The 16,212-nt window shown below is 47.1% G+C and overlaps 4 protein-coding genes across 4 annotated transcripts; 1 reads left to right on the top strand and 3 right to left on the bottom strand.

Annotated features, from left to right (window-relative positions):
• Window positions 1-7: 7 nt before the first annotated feature.
• Window positions 8-1,774, bottom strand: PG997_007215 (Major facilitator superfamily domain- general substrate transporter; the record flags this gene model as incomplete). The annotated part of the gene is made up of 4 exons (XM_066811530.1): window positions 8-478; window positions 523-1,036; window positions 1,095-1,620; window positions 1,684-1,774. The coding sequence occupies 4 exons, from the start codon at window positions 1,772-1,774 to the stop codon at window positions 8-10; spliced, it is 1,602 nt and encodes a 533-aa protein (XP_066666872.1).
• A 1,734-nt stretch (window positions 1,775-3,508) lies between these two features.
• PG997_007214 (uncharacterized protein) lies at window positions 3,509-4,257 on the bottom strand (the record flags this gene model as incomplete). Its single annotated transcript, XM_066811529.1, has 3 exons — window positions 3,509-3,668; window positions 3,757-3,941; window positions 4,015-4,257. The coding sequence occupies 3 exons, from the start codon at window positions 4,255-4,257 to the stop codon at window positions 3,509-3,511; spliced, it is 588 nt and encodes a 195-aa protein (XP_066666871.1).
• Window positions 4,258-6,454: 2,197 nt separating this feature from the next.
• On the top strand, window positions 6,455-9,406 carry PG997_007213 (uncharacterized protein; the record flags this gene model as incomplete). The annotated part of the gene is made up of 4 exons (XM_066811528.1): window positions 6,455-7,043; window positions 7,694-8,212; window positions 8,272-8,358; window positions 8,421-9,406. 4 exons carry the CDS (start codon window positions 6,455-6,457, stop codon window positions 9,404-9,406), a joined length of 2,181 nt encoding a protein of 726 aa, XP_066666870.1.
• A 426-nt stretch (window positions 9,407-9,832) lies between these two features.
• On the bottom strand, window positions 9,833-11,019 carry PG997_007212 (uncharacterized protein; the record flags this gene model as incomplete). The annotated part of the gene is made up of 3 exons (XM_066811527.1): window positions 9,833-10,416; window positions 10,455-10,613; window positions 10,668-11,019. 3 exons carry the CDS (start codon window positions 11,017-11,019, stop codon window positions 9,833-9,835), a joined length of 1,095 nt encoding a protein of 364 aa, XP_066666869.1.
• Window positions 11,020-16,212: the final 5,193 nt, after the last annotated feature.

The following is a 16,212-nucleotide window of genomic DNA, read 5'->3' as shown; positions in this document are numbered from 1 at the left end:
AAGACACCTAGGAGGCCCTGGTGTGCTGCTCCACCGCCCTCTCCTCATGCTCCACATCCAACACCTTCTCCTCGGCAAACAGGTTCCGCGGCGCATCCGGGTGATCCCCGCCCGTGAGCCGGTGCCCATGACGACCGATCTTCCACCACGGCAGCGCAAACAGCTCGTCCATGCTCTCGAGCGACCGTCCCGCCATCTCGGGCACGAAGAACCAGACCCAGGCCAACCCAATCAGGCAGACGGCGGAGCAGAACAGGAAGAAGCCAAAGGGCGTCATGGCCAGCAGCATCAGCGGCACGGCCTTGGTGTTGCCGAACTGGTTCACAAAGTGGACGCACATGACCAGCGACGCGCCCAGGGCGCGCAGCCGCAGCGGCCAGATGTCGGCGTTGACGAGGTACTGGAACGAGTTCCAGCCCATGGCCCAGCCGACGCCCGAGATGTAGAGGGCCGAGACGGCGCCCACGGCGGCGCGGCGCTGCGGGGGCTCAGGTCGCCCGTCTCGAGGCGGTCGGTGCCCACGACGCCCAGGAAGACGGCGACGTACAGGATCGAGACGGCCTGGAGGGAGATGCCGGCGTAGAGAGACTTGCGGCGGCCCAGGAAGTCTACGATGAAGAAGGCGCAAAGATAGGCGGCGGTCAGCTTCACGACACCCAGAATGCAGGTCGCGAACAGCTTCTCGGACTGGCCCGTGTAGCCCAGGACGCCGAAGAAGTCGACGGCGTAGATGGTGATGGCACTGGCGCCGGACCATTGGCCCAAGAGCTGCGACAGCAGACCCAGCATGAGGCGGTAGCGGTTGGCGGGAACCATGACGAGCTCGCGCAGCTTGCCGATACGGGATACGCCGTGGGTGGCTTCACGCTCGCGCTCTAGTTGGTCACGGATGCCTGCCAACTCCTCTTGCACGAAGGGGTGCTCGATTGGCAGCTGCCGGAGTGTCGTGATGGCTTTGACGGCTTCATCGTGCTTGCCCCTCATTACGAGGTAGCGTGGGCTCTCGTTGAGCGTGAAGGACATGATGAGGAATAGACTGCACAGAAATCTGTTAGTTCTGGATTCACCTTGACGTGTAGGAGATGAGCTCTTACCCCGCAAAGCCGATGTGGGCAGTCTGAGGCGCCACCCACTGCATGCGCGACGAGTTGGAGATGTGCAGCGACGCGCCCCAGTTGGAAAAGTACGCAATCATGACGCCCAAATAGACGGAGCCGGCAAAGATGTTGGTCAGCATGCCGCGGACCGCCCGCGGCGCCGTCTCGCCGATGTAGGTAGGTCCGACGACGACGGTCATGCCGATGCCCAGCCCCGCGATGAAGCGGCCGGCGATGATCTGGCCGACGCTGCCGTGGCTGGTGATGACGATGACGAAGCCGACGAGCCAGAGGACGCAGAGGGACTGGAGCGAGCGGATGCGGCCGATGCGGTCGCACAGCAGGAAGGCCAGGAGGGCGCCGATGATGGAGCCGAGCTGGACCATGCTCGTGATGTTGGACTTGCGGTTCTCCTGCTCATCCTCGGTGCCGACCTTCATGCCGAACTCGCTCGAGAAGCTCTTGAGGGAGACCATGCCGCCGACGAGGCCCTCATCGAGACCTCGACTGGCACCAAGAATGCCTGCGGAAGCATTGTCAGTTGCTGGCTCTCATTTGGGGACTTGACTAAATCGGGGAAACTTACCGAAGACGAAGGTGCTCCAGTATAACCGCCAATTCAGCACCTCTTTGGGCGTCTCATTGAGGGCAGCGGTTTGGAAATAGGACAGCTTCATCTTGATGGATCTGTTGTGCAGGCCGACCGAATTGCGGTTTGCCAAGGAGGAAGCACAGAAGAGGGGTGGGATAGCAACCGATAACCAGAGACATGTTCATGGCAGCGCAAGACCCCTTTTATGCACACAAGCCAAGACTCGTTCCCGGATCGACAGAAAAGAGGATTCCGGGGATTATGGGTCGAGTCTGAGCACCAAGACCTGGGGAACAGAAAGCGACAAGGGCTAGGCAACGGCCCTCTCCACAAATTGGCTCCATCGTGGCCCTCGGGACTTGACCGAGCTCAGGACTCAGCACCTATCGCCGACGCGATGCTGGACGTTTCCACATGGTGCGCGCGGGGTTGAGATCGCAAACCAAGGTCTTGGGTTAGGTCAGAATGCGACTCCAAGGTGCGTCCATCTTACGATACGATGGGTAAGCTTACCGGCCCCGTTTTTCAGGAGGATGTTCTTTCACCCGCACCCACTCGGCCATGCTCGCGGTTCGGGCTAGTGGGCGACGAAGGCCAGACCGACAGATGTCCGGACAGGTCTGGTCCACTGGGCGACCATGCTTTCTTCTCTTCGCGGTCCAATGGTGAAGCTGGATGCGTACCAAGAGAGCGTGACAGGTACAGTGGGGAGTGAAGCGTGTGGGTTCGGGACCGAGGACCGGTAAGTGCAAAAGGTTGCCAGCACAGAAAAGCCGCTTCCTATTAGGTACAATCAACTCGAGATGGGCAGTATGCGTGGCAAGCCGTATCAACGGGCAACTTGGCGGTGGACGGTTGCGGCACAAAGAAACGACGAGACGCAAGTCGGACATGCCCCCGACGATGGGGGTCATGTTCGCGACGCTCGACCGGGTTGAGCCTGGGAGAAAACGAGAAAGCGAGAAAAAAGCTGAAGAAGCCCCAAGTTGGAAGCTACCACGAACCCCGACGATTAAAGTTTCGCTAGCTTCGCCCGACCGGTTGCCGGAAACCACCGCGGCAGTGCTGCAGCTTCTTATTTCAGTTATCTCCAATAACGCATTCTTCAATACTGCGACCGCACTGGAGGAGGCAGATGCACACGTACGATGTTAGAAGCCAGTTTGAATGATTCGTGGTGATGGTGATGCAATGACATACCCTTGGCCTGGAAGAGGTCAGCCGCGCCTCGGCAACTCCACCACAAGCCTTGATGGTGACAAGCAATGCCTGGCCTCTTCTTGGCAGCTGGGCAGGTTGGTCGTGGGGGATGGTGGGATCCTCTCAACTCTTACCCAACTTCGGCCGATTTCCGTGTGGGGGCTCCTCCTCACTCTCACTGCTGCTCTAGTTAGCAGTGCCAATGCTGAATGCGGGGGAGATGAGGCCATAATTGGGGGGCAGCTGGTCCAGTACGGACGCGCTAGCTTGGAATTATTAGGCCATGTGGTAGCCTACTGCCTCGCTACAACTCCAGCTCCAGCTTGTATCCGCCCAGCTGGAACAAGGATGGATTGACATGAATAAATGCCTCTTCCGTACACGCGACAATTGCAATTGGGACCGCCGACATTAGACTGCAGCTGGTAGAACAAGTTGATTGATTGTGTTAGGCACTATTTCAATTGAGAGAGTCATCCGATGTAGCTATGCCCGTTTCCTCCTGGGCGAGAGCTCAAGATAATGTTGCCCGAACTACCTCGCTCAAAAAACAATCGCCTCCAAGTCTACCCGTTGTGTATCTTACTTATATGTCGTTCGTCTCCAGCAACTCAAACAATCAGCAGCTGTCTTCGCCCACGTCGACGTGGAAATTGTTCGCAGGCCACTTCTCCCGCCCGCGGCACCACTCTCCACTACCGCCGCTGCCGCCCTGGCAAGTGAAGCAGTCATTCTCGGCAATGTCGCCGAGAGCAGAACATGACCAGAGGACCTGCTGTCTACAAGTCGAAAGACGCGAGTTAGTATCACACCTTCGGCAGAAAGCGTAGCCATCCCATTGAATGCACGAGCCAGGAAGAAACATACCCGTTCTCGGAGCACAGCCAGATGCCCGAGTTGTAGGAGCAGCTGATGCGCGCGCAGGTGCCTGGGTTTCCCGCGCTGACGCCGCAGTTGCCGGGAATGCCGTGCAGGTAGTTGATGCCGTCGTTGATGTAAGTGACGTCGGCGGTACCGCTTCCGCCCACGCCGCATTGGACCTCGTGTCCATCCTGCAGCGGTCGTTAGCCGTCGCCATGAAGACACGTAGTCGCATGCTCCAACGGAGGACAGGAAAAGACTTACATCTTTGTTGGGGAGAGGCGTGGAAGTGTTGAGACCGGCGGGGAAGTCGGGCTTGATCAGTCGGATCTGGGCGACGACCTCCTGGACGGTGCCGTTGAAGCTCATCTCGGGTCTGCCCGCCTCGATCTGTCCGCGCCAGATCATCTTGGAAATGGGGGCATCGGCACGTGGGGCGGTGGCCAACTGCATGCCGGGAAGGGCAGCGGCAAGGCCAACGAAGAGGATGGCAATGAGGTTGAGCATTGTGAATACGTAGAGGGTTGGGAATCTGAGACTCGGCGATGGATTGTGGTTGGGTTTGGTGTTGTTTGGATTGTGAGATGTGTGTCTGGGAGCGAAGAGAGGTTCGGGGGATATGTGAAAGGAAGATGAGCGTTTGGCTTCATGGATTCGAAAGATGCGCACTTTTATCAATTGAAAATGGATTGAATAGAGAAGGGACCTGGTGACTGAATGCAAGCATTGCAGTATTCGCGATAACATTGAAGGAAGCCACGAAGCAGCACCGATGTCATCTCCCACAACACTCACCCAATTCATGCCCGGCAACTTCCCTTTTCAATTCCACATGGCTGATAAGAGTCTCGCAGTTGCCTCTGCCTTTCGCGCAAGACGGTCCTTGGGCAGAGCAAATTTCTTGATGTTATACTTGGGTACCTGGTTCTTGCTGATAAGAGGTCTCCATCACTACTGCTCTCAAAGTCCATAAATACTTCGCCTTGCACTGATCATCACCTGGATAATGAGTCGTACTGGATTAATATGGGATAAAAACAACATCAGACACATTTGATGCAGTGGTATCCATCTTTTCTAGGAAGAAATGTCATGCAATAGTAGGTAGCTGTCCATAGACTCTGAAATGGAAAGTCGCATTTGATCTCCTTTCCTAATCAGCTTCCGGACCATTTTCTGAACATGATTTCAACCTCCAGTTTCCCCAGCCACGCCTGTCTCTGTATTCATTGGACGGCCCTCAAATATCCCATGAACTCGCTATTCCCATGGTCACATATGTCAATGTACGGTGGCCGTACGTAGACTTGGAATATTCTACTGAGCCCTAAGGGTCCTATAATAATGCGTTGGCGCATCATCTGAAATGTCGTGTCTACTTCTGAAATGTGGCTTGAAAAGAGAGATTGGCGGGAAAGGGGTCAGATGTTGGCCTCATTCAAGGAGACGAGGCGTAAGTGTACCTATTTATCCATACCCAGTCTATGAAACCAATACATACGCGGATCCCCCCTTGCTTGTCAACTTATACAAGACCAGCTGCAATTGACAGGTTTGTCACTTTAGTTACAAGAGCAGGATACCTTCGTAATATCCCATGTGCGTTTCATCCATCAGAAGCAAACTGAACAAATGACGAATTGCCATCACGCACAGTACCTTGACTGGATTGATACTGGCGTTGTGGCACGCTGTCCCGCTTCAGCCGACTTGATTCCATGTTGGGTCCAGTCTAAGGCCTTCTCTTGAATGCCTTTTTTTCGTGAGTATGAGTCCCTGCTCTCCGTATGTTTTCCCATTCTGCTAGGGGGTAACTATTATGAACGAGCCGATATCAGAACAAGCTTACAATGGCATCACCACACAGCTCAGCATATCTACACATATGCTCTTGGTTTACCGTTGCATCCCCTCCATTACGCCGTGGCATAGTTGAGGATTACTCTGGGTTGAATTTTGTTGACTGATGGTATGCCGTTACTCAGGAGGTAGACGACAAGCCAATCGTGGCATCACTGCACGTCCTAATATGGCAAAAGGGGGAGGAAAAGGAAATATGTGCTGTGAGTGACGTAAACAATCATCCGCGTTGCAATGCAAGAGATCGGCCAACGACGTCGGGGATGATTGAAAGAGGCGTAGCGACCAACGATGGGGGCGGAGTGAGGCGCAGAACCAAACCGGGCAAGGTACAAGCATATCTCAATTCCTACTAATTTTGTTGGTTCTGGGATGGGACCAGCCCTTGCAGCCCTAATGCGATAAAAAAGGAGTTATGCGTCTGTCTGCAACAGCGCCCTGCGGTACGATAAAAATAGAAGGACCTCCGTCGAATACACACCCTGCGCATGCAAGTTCGGAGGAACCAGTCTATAATCAAATCGAAATTCTGGGAGAGAGCATGTTCCTCGGAGGAACCGCGATGGCCTGCGGGCAACGAATGATTCTGACGCCATAAGAGTTTGCTATGCGACATTGAACGGGACCAACAAGTCTTCCGTTCTCTACATAAAGCAGACGCGTAGTCCGCAAGCTGGAATAGCGCCGTTACTCGAATATCACTGTCTACAGCCCATCCATACCAGCGTATCCAAAAGTTTACCAACCCGCACATCTTCAACTTCTTCTGTTGCTTCTCCTTCGGTTTCATCACAGGCCCGAAAACCCCAGCCGTGTGCAACTTGATACAAAAGAGACTGCCAACATGCGCATTTCCATTCCGGCCCTCCTGACCCTCTTCGCCGCCGCCAGCTCGGCTCTCACAATCCCCGAGACCGGGCTGGGCAAACTTGTCTCTCGCGCACTCCACGGACGCGGTAACGTCCTCATCCCCAACCCCGAAACCGGCAAGGGCCGGTGCTTCGAAAATGTCCCGCCCGCCGGCGAGGGCTTCACCATCGCCTGCGGATGCGGCACCCAGCTGAATCAGGCCGACCTGGACCGGGTTGCCCAGGGCCTGGAGCAGCATGAGGTCGAGTACTCCAAGAACGGCACCTGTCTCGACCCCGGTACGGGCATGATGCAGGGCCACATCGTCGACGACCCGAGCACCGTCGTCGCCATCATCGAGAACGAGAACCCCACCCCGGTCCGGGACGACGCGTTCATCGCCCACGGCGCCGACGTGCGCGAGGCGTTCAAGCAGATCGAAGCCCGCTGCGGAAAGGGGGTCCCCGGTACCATTGGGCAAAGGGTGCAGGCCTCGTCGTTGCTGTCTTGGCCAAGGAGGAGGTTAATAAATGCACAGATGTCTATTGTACGGATAAGTTGTGGCTTGGCCCGGCACAATGCTAGTAAGTTGTATCCAACGGGGCTGGGTGGGTACACGCGCCCCGAGCATGTGCATCGTTCTATTCTCTAATGTGTTGGAGGTGGCTGCTAAGTTGTTGTGAGCATATGGGGTTGCTTTTGTTGACGTGTGATGGGGAGACTTTACTGTACTGTAGATAATGATTCATATTACACGTATCATGGGGGCAACGCCATTATTCCATATCAATAAATGCGATCGTGTGCCATATCCAACCTTGTAATGACTATCGATGGGATCCCACGCATAAAGAAAGTAAATCGCCACTTGTGCATGAACTTTATCGGCTTGCGTACTCTGTCGTCCGATCTATTGACGGGAGCGAGATCTTGACATGTCTCCAACCCCTTATCTGGAGGGCCTCCTGCAGGCAGCTGCCTGATTGGTGCAAGACGATATCTCTTTTTGCATACATATTCGTGTACGTCGAGAAGGGAGGAGCAGCAACAGTTCAACTCGACCATAACCACGACGTATCCCTGTGGTCTCTGTTCTGCTCTACTTACACGGCACGTTACAACTCAGTCAGACTTCCCTCCAAGGCATTGCAGCACAGGCTCCACAAAGTGAGTTGCACGTTAGTGACGAACAAATACTATCTTGGAACTTGCTGATGCCAGTACGCTGCCAAAGTGGCAAATGCAAACCAGGAACCCATTCGAGATGACCCGGCAGTCCTGGAGCTGCTCTACCAGCCCCTGCTCCTCGAAGATGCCATGAACAAAGTGATGACAGGTCACCGTGATGGCGCTGGAGAGTCATTCGGTATTCCGACAGATTCGATGCTCCCTTCCTTCGAGGCCTACAAGTGCTTCGCCAATAAGCTGGCACAGGTCCTCGATTGCGAACCGGGCGGCAAGACAGTCACTGCCCTGACGATATTGAAGGGCAGAAACATGCAGCCCGTCTACGTGATAGCTTCCAACCTGCGAAGTCAAGATCAGCTTGAAGATGCTCAACGTTTCCTGACGAAGCTCTTGCGTTTCGTGCACGATAACCCGTTGGAACTGAACCCGAAGCCCTTGTTCAAGAAGGTTCTGGGGCAGATCCTCATGTTCAACCTCTCTCGGGTCCAGGTATATTTGACCAGCTTGAAAAGGTGTCTGAGCAGTTGCATCGTCGATTGCGGAATCCGAGGCGGGGCCCAGCCCAGTAAGTACTTACGAATACTGACTAGAGGGTCCGCCAGCACTGACTGTTGGTGGAATTAGTATTGGAGCTTGAGCAGGAGTTGAAGACTTTACAAAACAAAGCCTCTTTCCCGATGGACCCGGAGAACGACAATGAGAAGAACAAATGTACGTTTCTACCTCCCCACGAGATGGTTATCATATTCAATATCTGATCTTATGGATTGTAGTTCTGAGTGACTGTGACACGCTCCTGAAGGCCATCAGCATAAACAAGGGCACGAGAATCGAAGAGTCCATACTTGAGCACTCGGACGACATGAACAAATCAAGCTTGGAAGCTTGGCAGGAGCTCCGTCACTGCCTTGGACGTCTTCATTCTTATCGCCAAGCTGCGGAGGTCATTTTGGCGGCACACGAGCGCTGGCCGCAGCTGTTCCAGGAGTTTCGAATCTACGCCATCCTATGCGGTCGCAAGGCGCCGAACCCCATTTTAAACCGCCAGCTCAGCGCCGAGACCATTGTGCGAACCATGCTCTGGTATGACGAGGACCCCAAACCATACCTGCGCCAGGTAGGGACCCTAGACAAGATCGGCCTAAGCAGCGAGATAAGGAAGTTGGCCCAGAAGAAGACGTTCCATCCTTTTGTACACGCCGAGGTCCAGGTCCACGCGGCTCTAATTCAGCAGTACATTTTCCGCCCCTGTCAGTTCTGGAACGGATACAAGTACATAGGCAGCAGCAAGCCGACCTGCCGCCTGTGCTCGTATTACTTCTTCGAACGCGGTGACGGCATGCAGGTGCGACCGACGCATCACAACATCTACCTGCACTGGCGCCTTCCAGATGTCTACCCTAGCCAGGGACCAGCGGAGGTGCGGACACACCGCGAGCTGTTGGATCGGATCACAGAACATGTTCGCAAGGACGCGAGGCGCACACTGGACGAGCGGCTGCCGTCGCGTAGGAGGCACGACTCCGATGACCATTCTAGTATCCCGAGCCTCCTGTATCCCCATTTTCTGGACTCGACGTCGTCTTTGAGTGAATTGGCGTCTGAGACATCACATCTCCACATCAGCTCTCCCACAGCCAGCAGCGTTATGCCGCAGTCCGTTGGTCCTGTCACTCTGAGCCAACTAGTGGGAGAAGGAGAAGGGGACAATGGTTTCGACAGCGACGATGACGGAGAAATGATTTTCGTGAGAGGTTGACTACATTGTAGCTCAATTGTGGAAAGGGTTATTGATCTGGATGGCAAATTGTTTGGTAGCAAGTGGGTGTCTAGTGACTTATGCTTCATGCAATATATTTGCGGTGTGTTTCGTACGCCATATCTTGACGGCCTTTTCTCAGCTCAGTGTTTAGTCAATGCAAATACGATTTACGAAGAAGTTCAGGGGTATACAATGAGCTATCCCCTTGATGGCGATATCGCTGTCCCTACCATATCGTGTCGTCCTGTATGGACTAGGGAATAATCAGTGCCGTGGTATAATGATTATCCAATTAGTGGCATAAGAAGTACTTATTTCTATTGAATAATTAGGTATTATACCAAGGGCAGCGTTGCCGCCGTCAAGGGGATATACCAAAAATTGCGAGTCAGTTTTATCATTATTTACCCGAAGCCAAACAACTCAACGCCAGTACTCATCCATCAACATATAGTCAAAGCCCTTGTTGATAGTGGTTTCATCCTCCACCACCATGTCATTCTCGACCACTGGCGCCGTCTCGGAAAGGGGCTTTGGTGGAGCAATGACAGTGTCAATGCTTCGCGCAGCCATACCTTGACACTCCCCATTCTCTCGCTGCACATCGTCCAGGGCTTCCTTCTCCAGCCTCCGAAGCTCCTCGCGCTTGGCTCCGATCTCGTGCATCGTCCTGTCAAGCTTGGAATGTACCGCCTTGGTGTTTCGTTCCAGCTCTTCTATCGTCGTTTTTATCTCTTGTCGCATGCGTGCGATTGTTTCGGTGGTCTTGGTGTCTCCCAAAAGTGCAGTAAAGGCCTCGGCATCTCGGAAGAAGTCTTCGAGAGCCGCTGCGGAGATCCGGTTTCTGTGGACAGCGGTATGTCTGATGTTGGTGATAGAGGCAAAAGCTGTACCAGCGGCTTCGCGCTCTTTTTCCCTCTCAGGCTCGTCGATCTCTTGGACAGGACCTGAACCCACTGGTTGAGCTCCACCGCTTCTGCGCAGTCCCAGACTTGCTGCTGCAGATACTGGGGCCGTTCCTGGGCCGTGAAATCATAGCAGGAACGTTCCAGCAACTGTTGGAGATGCACCAGAAGTTGGTGTTGTGCTCTGAATGGAAGATGGACGGGGAAGAGCTGCTTGGCCATGGCAGATGCCTGAATAGGTTTCCAGGACTGGCTTGCCATTGCTGTGTCAATGCATGCGACAGCCGTCTCGCCGTCACCTACACAAACAAGTTAGTCAGTAGGCTCCCCAAATCAGCAATGATGCGACACACTGAAAATCCTTTCCGTAGAAAGAGAAGATCTCTTGCCTTGAACCGCTTCTTCGCTGGATGCTGTTCTTTCTGCCTTCAAGAAGGACAGCGATTTGAATAACCAGAGGAAGCGGAGTTTGGCCTTTTCGGTGGATGCAAATATCTCTTCTGATAGTAGATGGCGGGTTGTGTCAACGATCACTTGCTCCTGATGTGTTTTCAGTAGGTCGGCCACCTTTTTGACCTTGCTGTTCAGGGATATGGCTCTGCGGATGGCTTTGGACTGTCGAATTTGGGCTAGTATGCCGTTTAAGACATCCTTCAAGGCCACGTATATGACGGCCTCGTCCTGGATAGTGGCTTTGCTATCCATATCGCTGGGAGAATTTTGCAGCAATTTGGCTTTTGAGTGTGTCTTATCGTCCAGCCACCCAGTGAGAAGGAAGCTTTCGGGATGGGCTGGTGGTCCTTAAATGCGATGAACCTAACCAAGTGGGAAACACCATTTTCCAGGGTCTTGAAAACTCTGGAAGTTTGTTAAGTTTGCGAGTTTCATGGATTGGCGTAAGTTTAATGGGTACCACGTAATAATACACCCTACCCCTTAAAAGATTATTAATTTTTAATCTTTATAAGTAACGTGGTTTACCATTGAGTGGTCCGTATTATTAAGTGGTCTACCTTTACTACTTCTCGACTTTTATTAAACTTTAACGCGTAATAACTTTATAATTATAATGCTTAATTTAATTTTAAAAGACCGGATCGGTTTAATTATTTAAGCGATACGAAAGCCTTTAAATCCATTAAATAAAAGAAATGCTATAAAAGTATACGACGTTCTTAGAATTATTTTACGTTACCGAATTTATAACCGAACTTTACGACGCGATATTTAATACTTACGGTATAAATTAAATACGAATAAAAAAAAGGTATTTCGTAAATATATAATTAATTTAAATACCCGCGGGATATCTTTTAAAATCGCTAGTGTAAAAGATATAGCTAATCTCTTTACCGCGTCGCGCGGCGGCGAACGCGTCGGTAAGCACTGGGTTAAGCGATTTATTAACCGTAACCTAAACCTTAAAACTAGAATAAATCGTCGATACGATTATTAAAGGGCCCTTTACGAGGATCCGAACGTTATTTCCGGCTAGTTTAGGCTGGTCGCGAATATAAAGGCTAAATACGGCATTTTAAACGAAGATATATAAAATTTCGACGAAACCAGCTTTATAATAAATATAATCAGGTTAACCCTCGTCGTAATACGCGCCGATCGGCGTGGGAAAACGAAATCGGTCTAGCCTAATAATCGAGAATAATTAACGGCGATTAAATGTATTAATTCGTAAGGTTAATATATTCCGCTTTTTTTAATTATTTAAGGTTAATATTACCTCGCGAACTAATCGCGCGAAAATAGCTTACCGGGCGATTAGGTAATTAAACCGACTTTTAATAAATAGACCAATAATAAAATAGGCTTAGATTAAATTAAGCACTTCGATAAACATACTAAATCGCAAACGAAAAATCGCTACCGCCTCTTAATTCTCGACGGCCACGAGAGCCACATTTCGGCCGAATTCGAAGTATATTGCTAGGATAACGACATTATTACTATTAGTATACCTCCTTATTTATCGCATTTGCTTTAATTTTTCGATATAACACTTTATTCGCTTTTAAAGCGTGTTTATTCGAAAAAAAATCGAGCTATTTATTAAGGCCTCGATAAATCATATTACAAAGCTCGAGTTCTTTATCGCGTTTAAAGCTATATATTTCGTTATTTTTATAAAAACTAATATTAAATTTAAATTTAACGTATCCGGTTTAATACCTTATAACCCGAATAAAGTAATTAATAAACTAAATATACGTCTTTAAACGCTTACACTTAGCTTATTCCGTTCGGCGATAATTAATACCTACGACTTTTAAACGCCGTTTAACCCTTAATAAATAATTAAATATTCTATTTATATTAAAAAAAGGGTGTTTACCTATTAAAAAAGCTCTCCGGCGTCGATTTTAAATATAATAAATTAAATAGCGAAGAATATAATTAAAATAGCTTATAAAATAACCTTTATATATAATCGGATACGTACTTTAAAAGAGGCCAATTTAGCCCTTTCGAAGCGCCGGAGAACTAAAAAATCGCGAGTCCAGCTTGGAGGAGCCCTTACGATTAAGGAATTTCGAAGGCTACAGGACGAGAAAGCAAAAAAAACGTCCAGCGACCGACGAAGGCGAAAATAGTAGTTTATTAAAGCGGCGCGCGACGGGCGGCAGGCGTTGTAATATTTGCGGCTAAACAGGTCATAATACGCGAATATATAAAAAAGATATAAAATTAAGTAGCGATTTAAATAACGAATAGTTTTAATTAATTTAAAATATTGTAATTAAAATAACTTTTATAAAAGTATTAAAAAGTAATAAAAATGGACTATTTAATAATACGGGCTATTTAATAGTAAACCACGTTACTATATTTAGCTTTAATATTTACGATTAGCTTAAACTAACCGGAAATAATGTTCGGATCCTCGTAAAAGGCCCTTTAGTAATCGTATCGACGATTTATTCTAGTTTTAAAGTCTAGGTTACGATTAATAAATCGCTTAACTTAGTGCTTACCGACGCGTTCGCCGCCGCGCGACGCGGTAAAGAGATTAGCTATATCTTTTACACTAGCGATTTTAAAAGATATCCCGCGGGTATTTAAATTAATTATATATTTACGAAATACCTTTTTTTATTCGTATTTAATTTTCGTCGAAAGTGTCCGATTTCGCGTTGTAAAGGTTAGCCGTGGAGTCGGTAGTTTAAAAAAGTTCGTGGGATATTAAAAGCTTTCGTAGTAGCTTTTTAACTAATACATTTTACGGGGTTTCGCATCGTTTAAATCGCTAAATCGATCCGTTTTTCTAATAAAGGATTAAGTATTATAATTATAGAATTAAAACGTGTTAAAGTTTAAGAAATATAGTCGGTCGGAAAAATATCCCGGTATATAATATATCCCGCTTATTAATAAACCACGTTAACGTGGTTTACTATTAAATGGCTCGTATTATTAAATAGTTTATTTTTATTACTTCTCGATACTTTTATAAAAGTTATTTTAACCACGATATTTTAAATTAATTAAAACTATTCGCTATTCGAATCGCTACTTAATTTTATATTTTTTTCACATGTTCGCGCATTATAACCTGTTTAGCCGTAAATACTACAGCGCCTGCCGCTCGTCGCGCGCCGCTTTAATAAATTACTATTTTCGCCTTCGTCGGTCGCTAAACGCTTCCCTTTTACCTTTTCGTCTTATAGTTTTTAAGATTTTTTAATTATAAGGGCTTTTTTAAGCTAGACTCGCGATTTTTTAGCTCTCCGGCGTTTTGAAAGGGTTAAATTAGCCTTTTTAAAGTACGCATTCGATTATATATAACGTAATTTACTATTAAGTGGCCCGTATTATTAAGTGGTCTATTTTTATTATTTCTCGATACTTTTATAAAAGTTATTTTAATCACGATACTTTAAATTAATTAAAACTATTCGCTATTCGAATCGCTATTTAATTTTATATTCTTTTCACATATTCGCGCATTATAACCTGTTTGGCCGTAAATGCTATAGCGCCTGCCGCCCGTCGCGCGCCGCTTTAATAAACTAGTATTTTCGCTTTCGTTAGTCGCTAGACGCTTCCCTTTTACCTTTTCGTTTTACAGCCTTCGAGATTTCTTAATCGTAAAGGCTCCTCTAAGCTGGACTCGCGATTTTTTAGTTCTCCGGCGCTTTGAAAAGGCTAAATTAGCCTCTTTTAAAGTACGTATTCGATTATATATAAAGGTTATTTTATAGGCTATTTTAGTTATATTTTTCGTTATTTAGTTTACCGTATTTAAAATCGGCGTCGGAGAGCTTTTTTAATAAATAAATACCCTCTTTTTTAATATAAATAAAATGCTTAATTATTTATTAAGGGTTAAACGGCGTTTAAAAATCGTAAGTATTAACCGTCCCCGGATAAAATAAGCTAAGTATAAGCGTCCGGAAACGTATATTTAGTTTATTAATTACCTCGTTTAAGTTATAAGGTATTAAGCCGGATACGTTAAATTTAGATTTAATATTAATTTCCGTAAAAATAGCGAAATATACAGCTTTAAACGCAATAAAGAACTCGAGCTTCGTAATATAGTTTATCGAGGCCTTAATAAATAGCTCGATTTCCTTCGAATAAGCACGCTTTAAAGGCGAATAAAATACTATATTAAAAGGTTAAAGCAGGTGTAATAAATAAGGAGGCATATTAATAATAATAATGTCGTTATCTTAATAATATACTTTAAATTCGGCCGAAATATAGCTCTTATAGCCGTCGAGAATTAAAAGGCGGTAACGACTTTTCGTTTACGATTTAATATATTTATTAAAGTATTTAATTTAATTTAAGCCTATTTTATTATCGGTTTATTTATTAAAAAGTCGATTTAATTACCTAATCGCTCGGTAAACTACTTTCGCGCGATTAGTTCGTAAGGTAATATTAACTTTAAACGATTAAAAAAAGCGGAATACACTAGCTTTACGAATTAATACATTTAATCGTTGTCGACTATTCCCGATTGCCAGGCTAGACCGACTTCGCTTTCTTACGCCGATCGGCGCGTATTATAACGAAAGTTAACCCGATTATATTTATTATAAAGCCGGTCTCGTCGAAATTCTATATATCTTCGTTTAAAATGCCGTATTTAGCCTTTATATTCGTAATTAATTTAAACTAGTTAGAAATAACGTTCGGATTTTCGTAAAAGGCCTTTTAATAATCGTATCGATAATTTATTCTAGTTTTAAAGTTTAGGTTACGATTAATAAATCGCCTAACCTAGTGCTTACCGACGCGTTCGCCGCCGCGTAACGCGGTAAAGAGATTAGCTATATTTTTATACTAGCGATTTTAAGAAATATCCCGCGGGTATTTAAATTAATTATATACTTACGAAACACTTTTTTTTTTTTGTATTTAATTTATATTATAAATATTAAATATCGCGTCGTAAAGTTCGGCCGTAAATTCGGTAACGTAAAATAGTTCTAAAAACGTTGTATACTTTTACAGCATTTTTTTTACTTAATAAATTTAAAGGCTTTCGTATCGCTTAAATAGTTAAACCGATCCGGTCTTCTTAAATTAAATTAAGCATTATAATTATAAAGTTATTACGCGTTAAAGTTTAATAAGGGTCGAGAAATAGTAAGGGTAAACTACTTAATAATACGGACCACTTAATAATAAACCACGTTATCGTTAATAAAAATATATATAATTTCGATAAGACTAGCTTTATAATAAGTATAATCGGGTTAACCCTTATCGTAATACGCGCCGATTAGCGTAGGAAAACGAAATTAATTTAACTTAATAATTAAGAATAATTAACGGCGATTAAATGCATTAATTCGTAAAGCTAGTGCATCTCGCCGTTTTTAATCGTTTAGGGCTAATATTACCTAACGAACTAAGCTATTAAATGCGACT

This window comes from Apiospora hydei (genome assembly GCF_038363865.1).
Source record: "Apiospora hydei strain CBS 114990 chromosome Unknown utg000006l_segment0_segment0, whole genome shotgun sequence".
Taxonomy (NCBI): Eukaryota; Fungi; Ascomycota; class Sordariomycetes; order Amphisphaeriales; family Apiosporaceae; genus Apiospora; species Apiospora hydei.
Note: the sequence above shows the minus strand (reverse complement) of the source record. Positions and strands in the feature narration are given on the sequence as shown.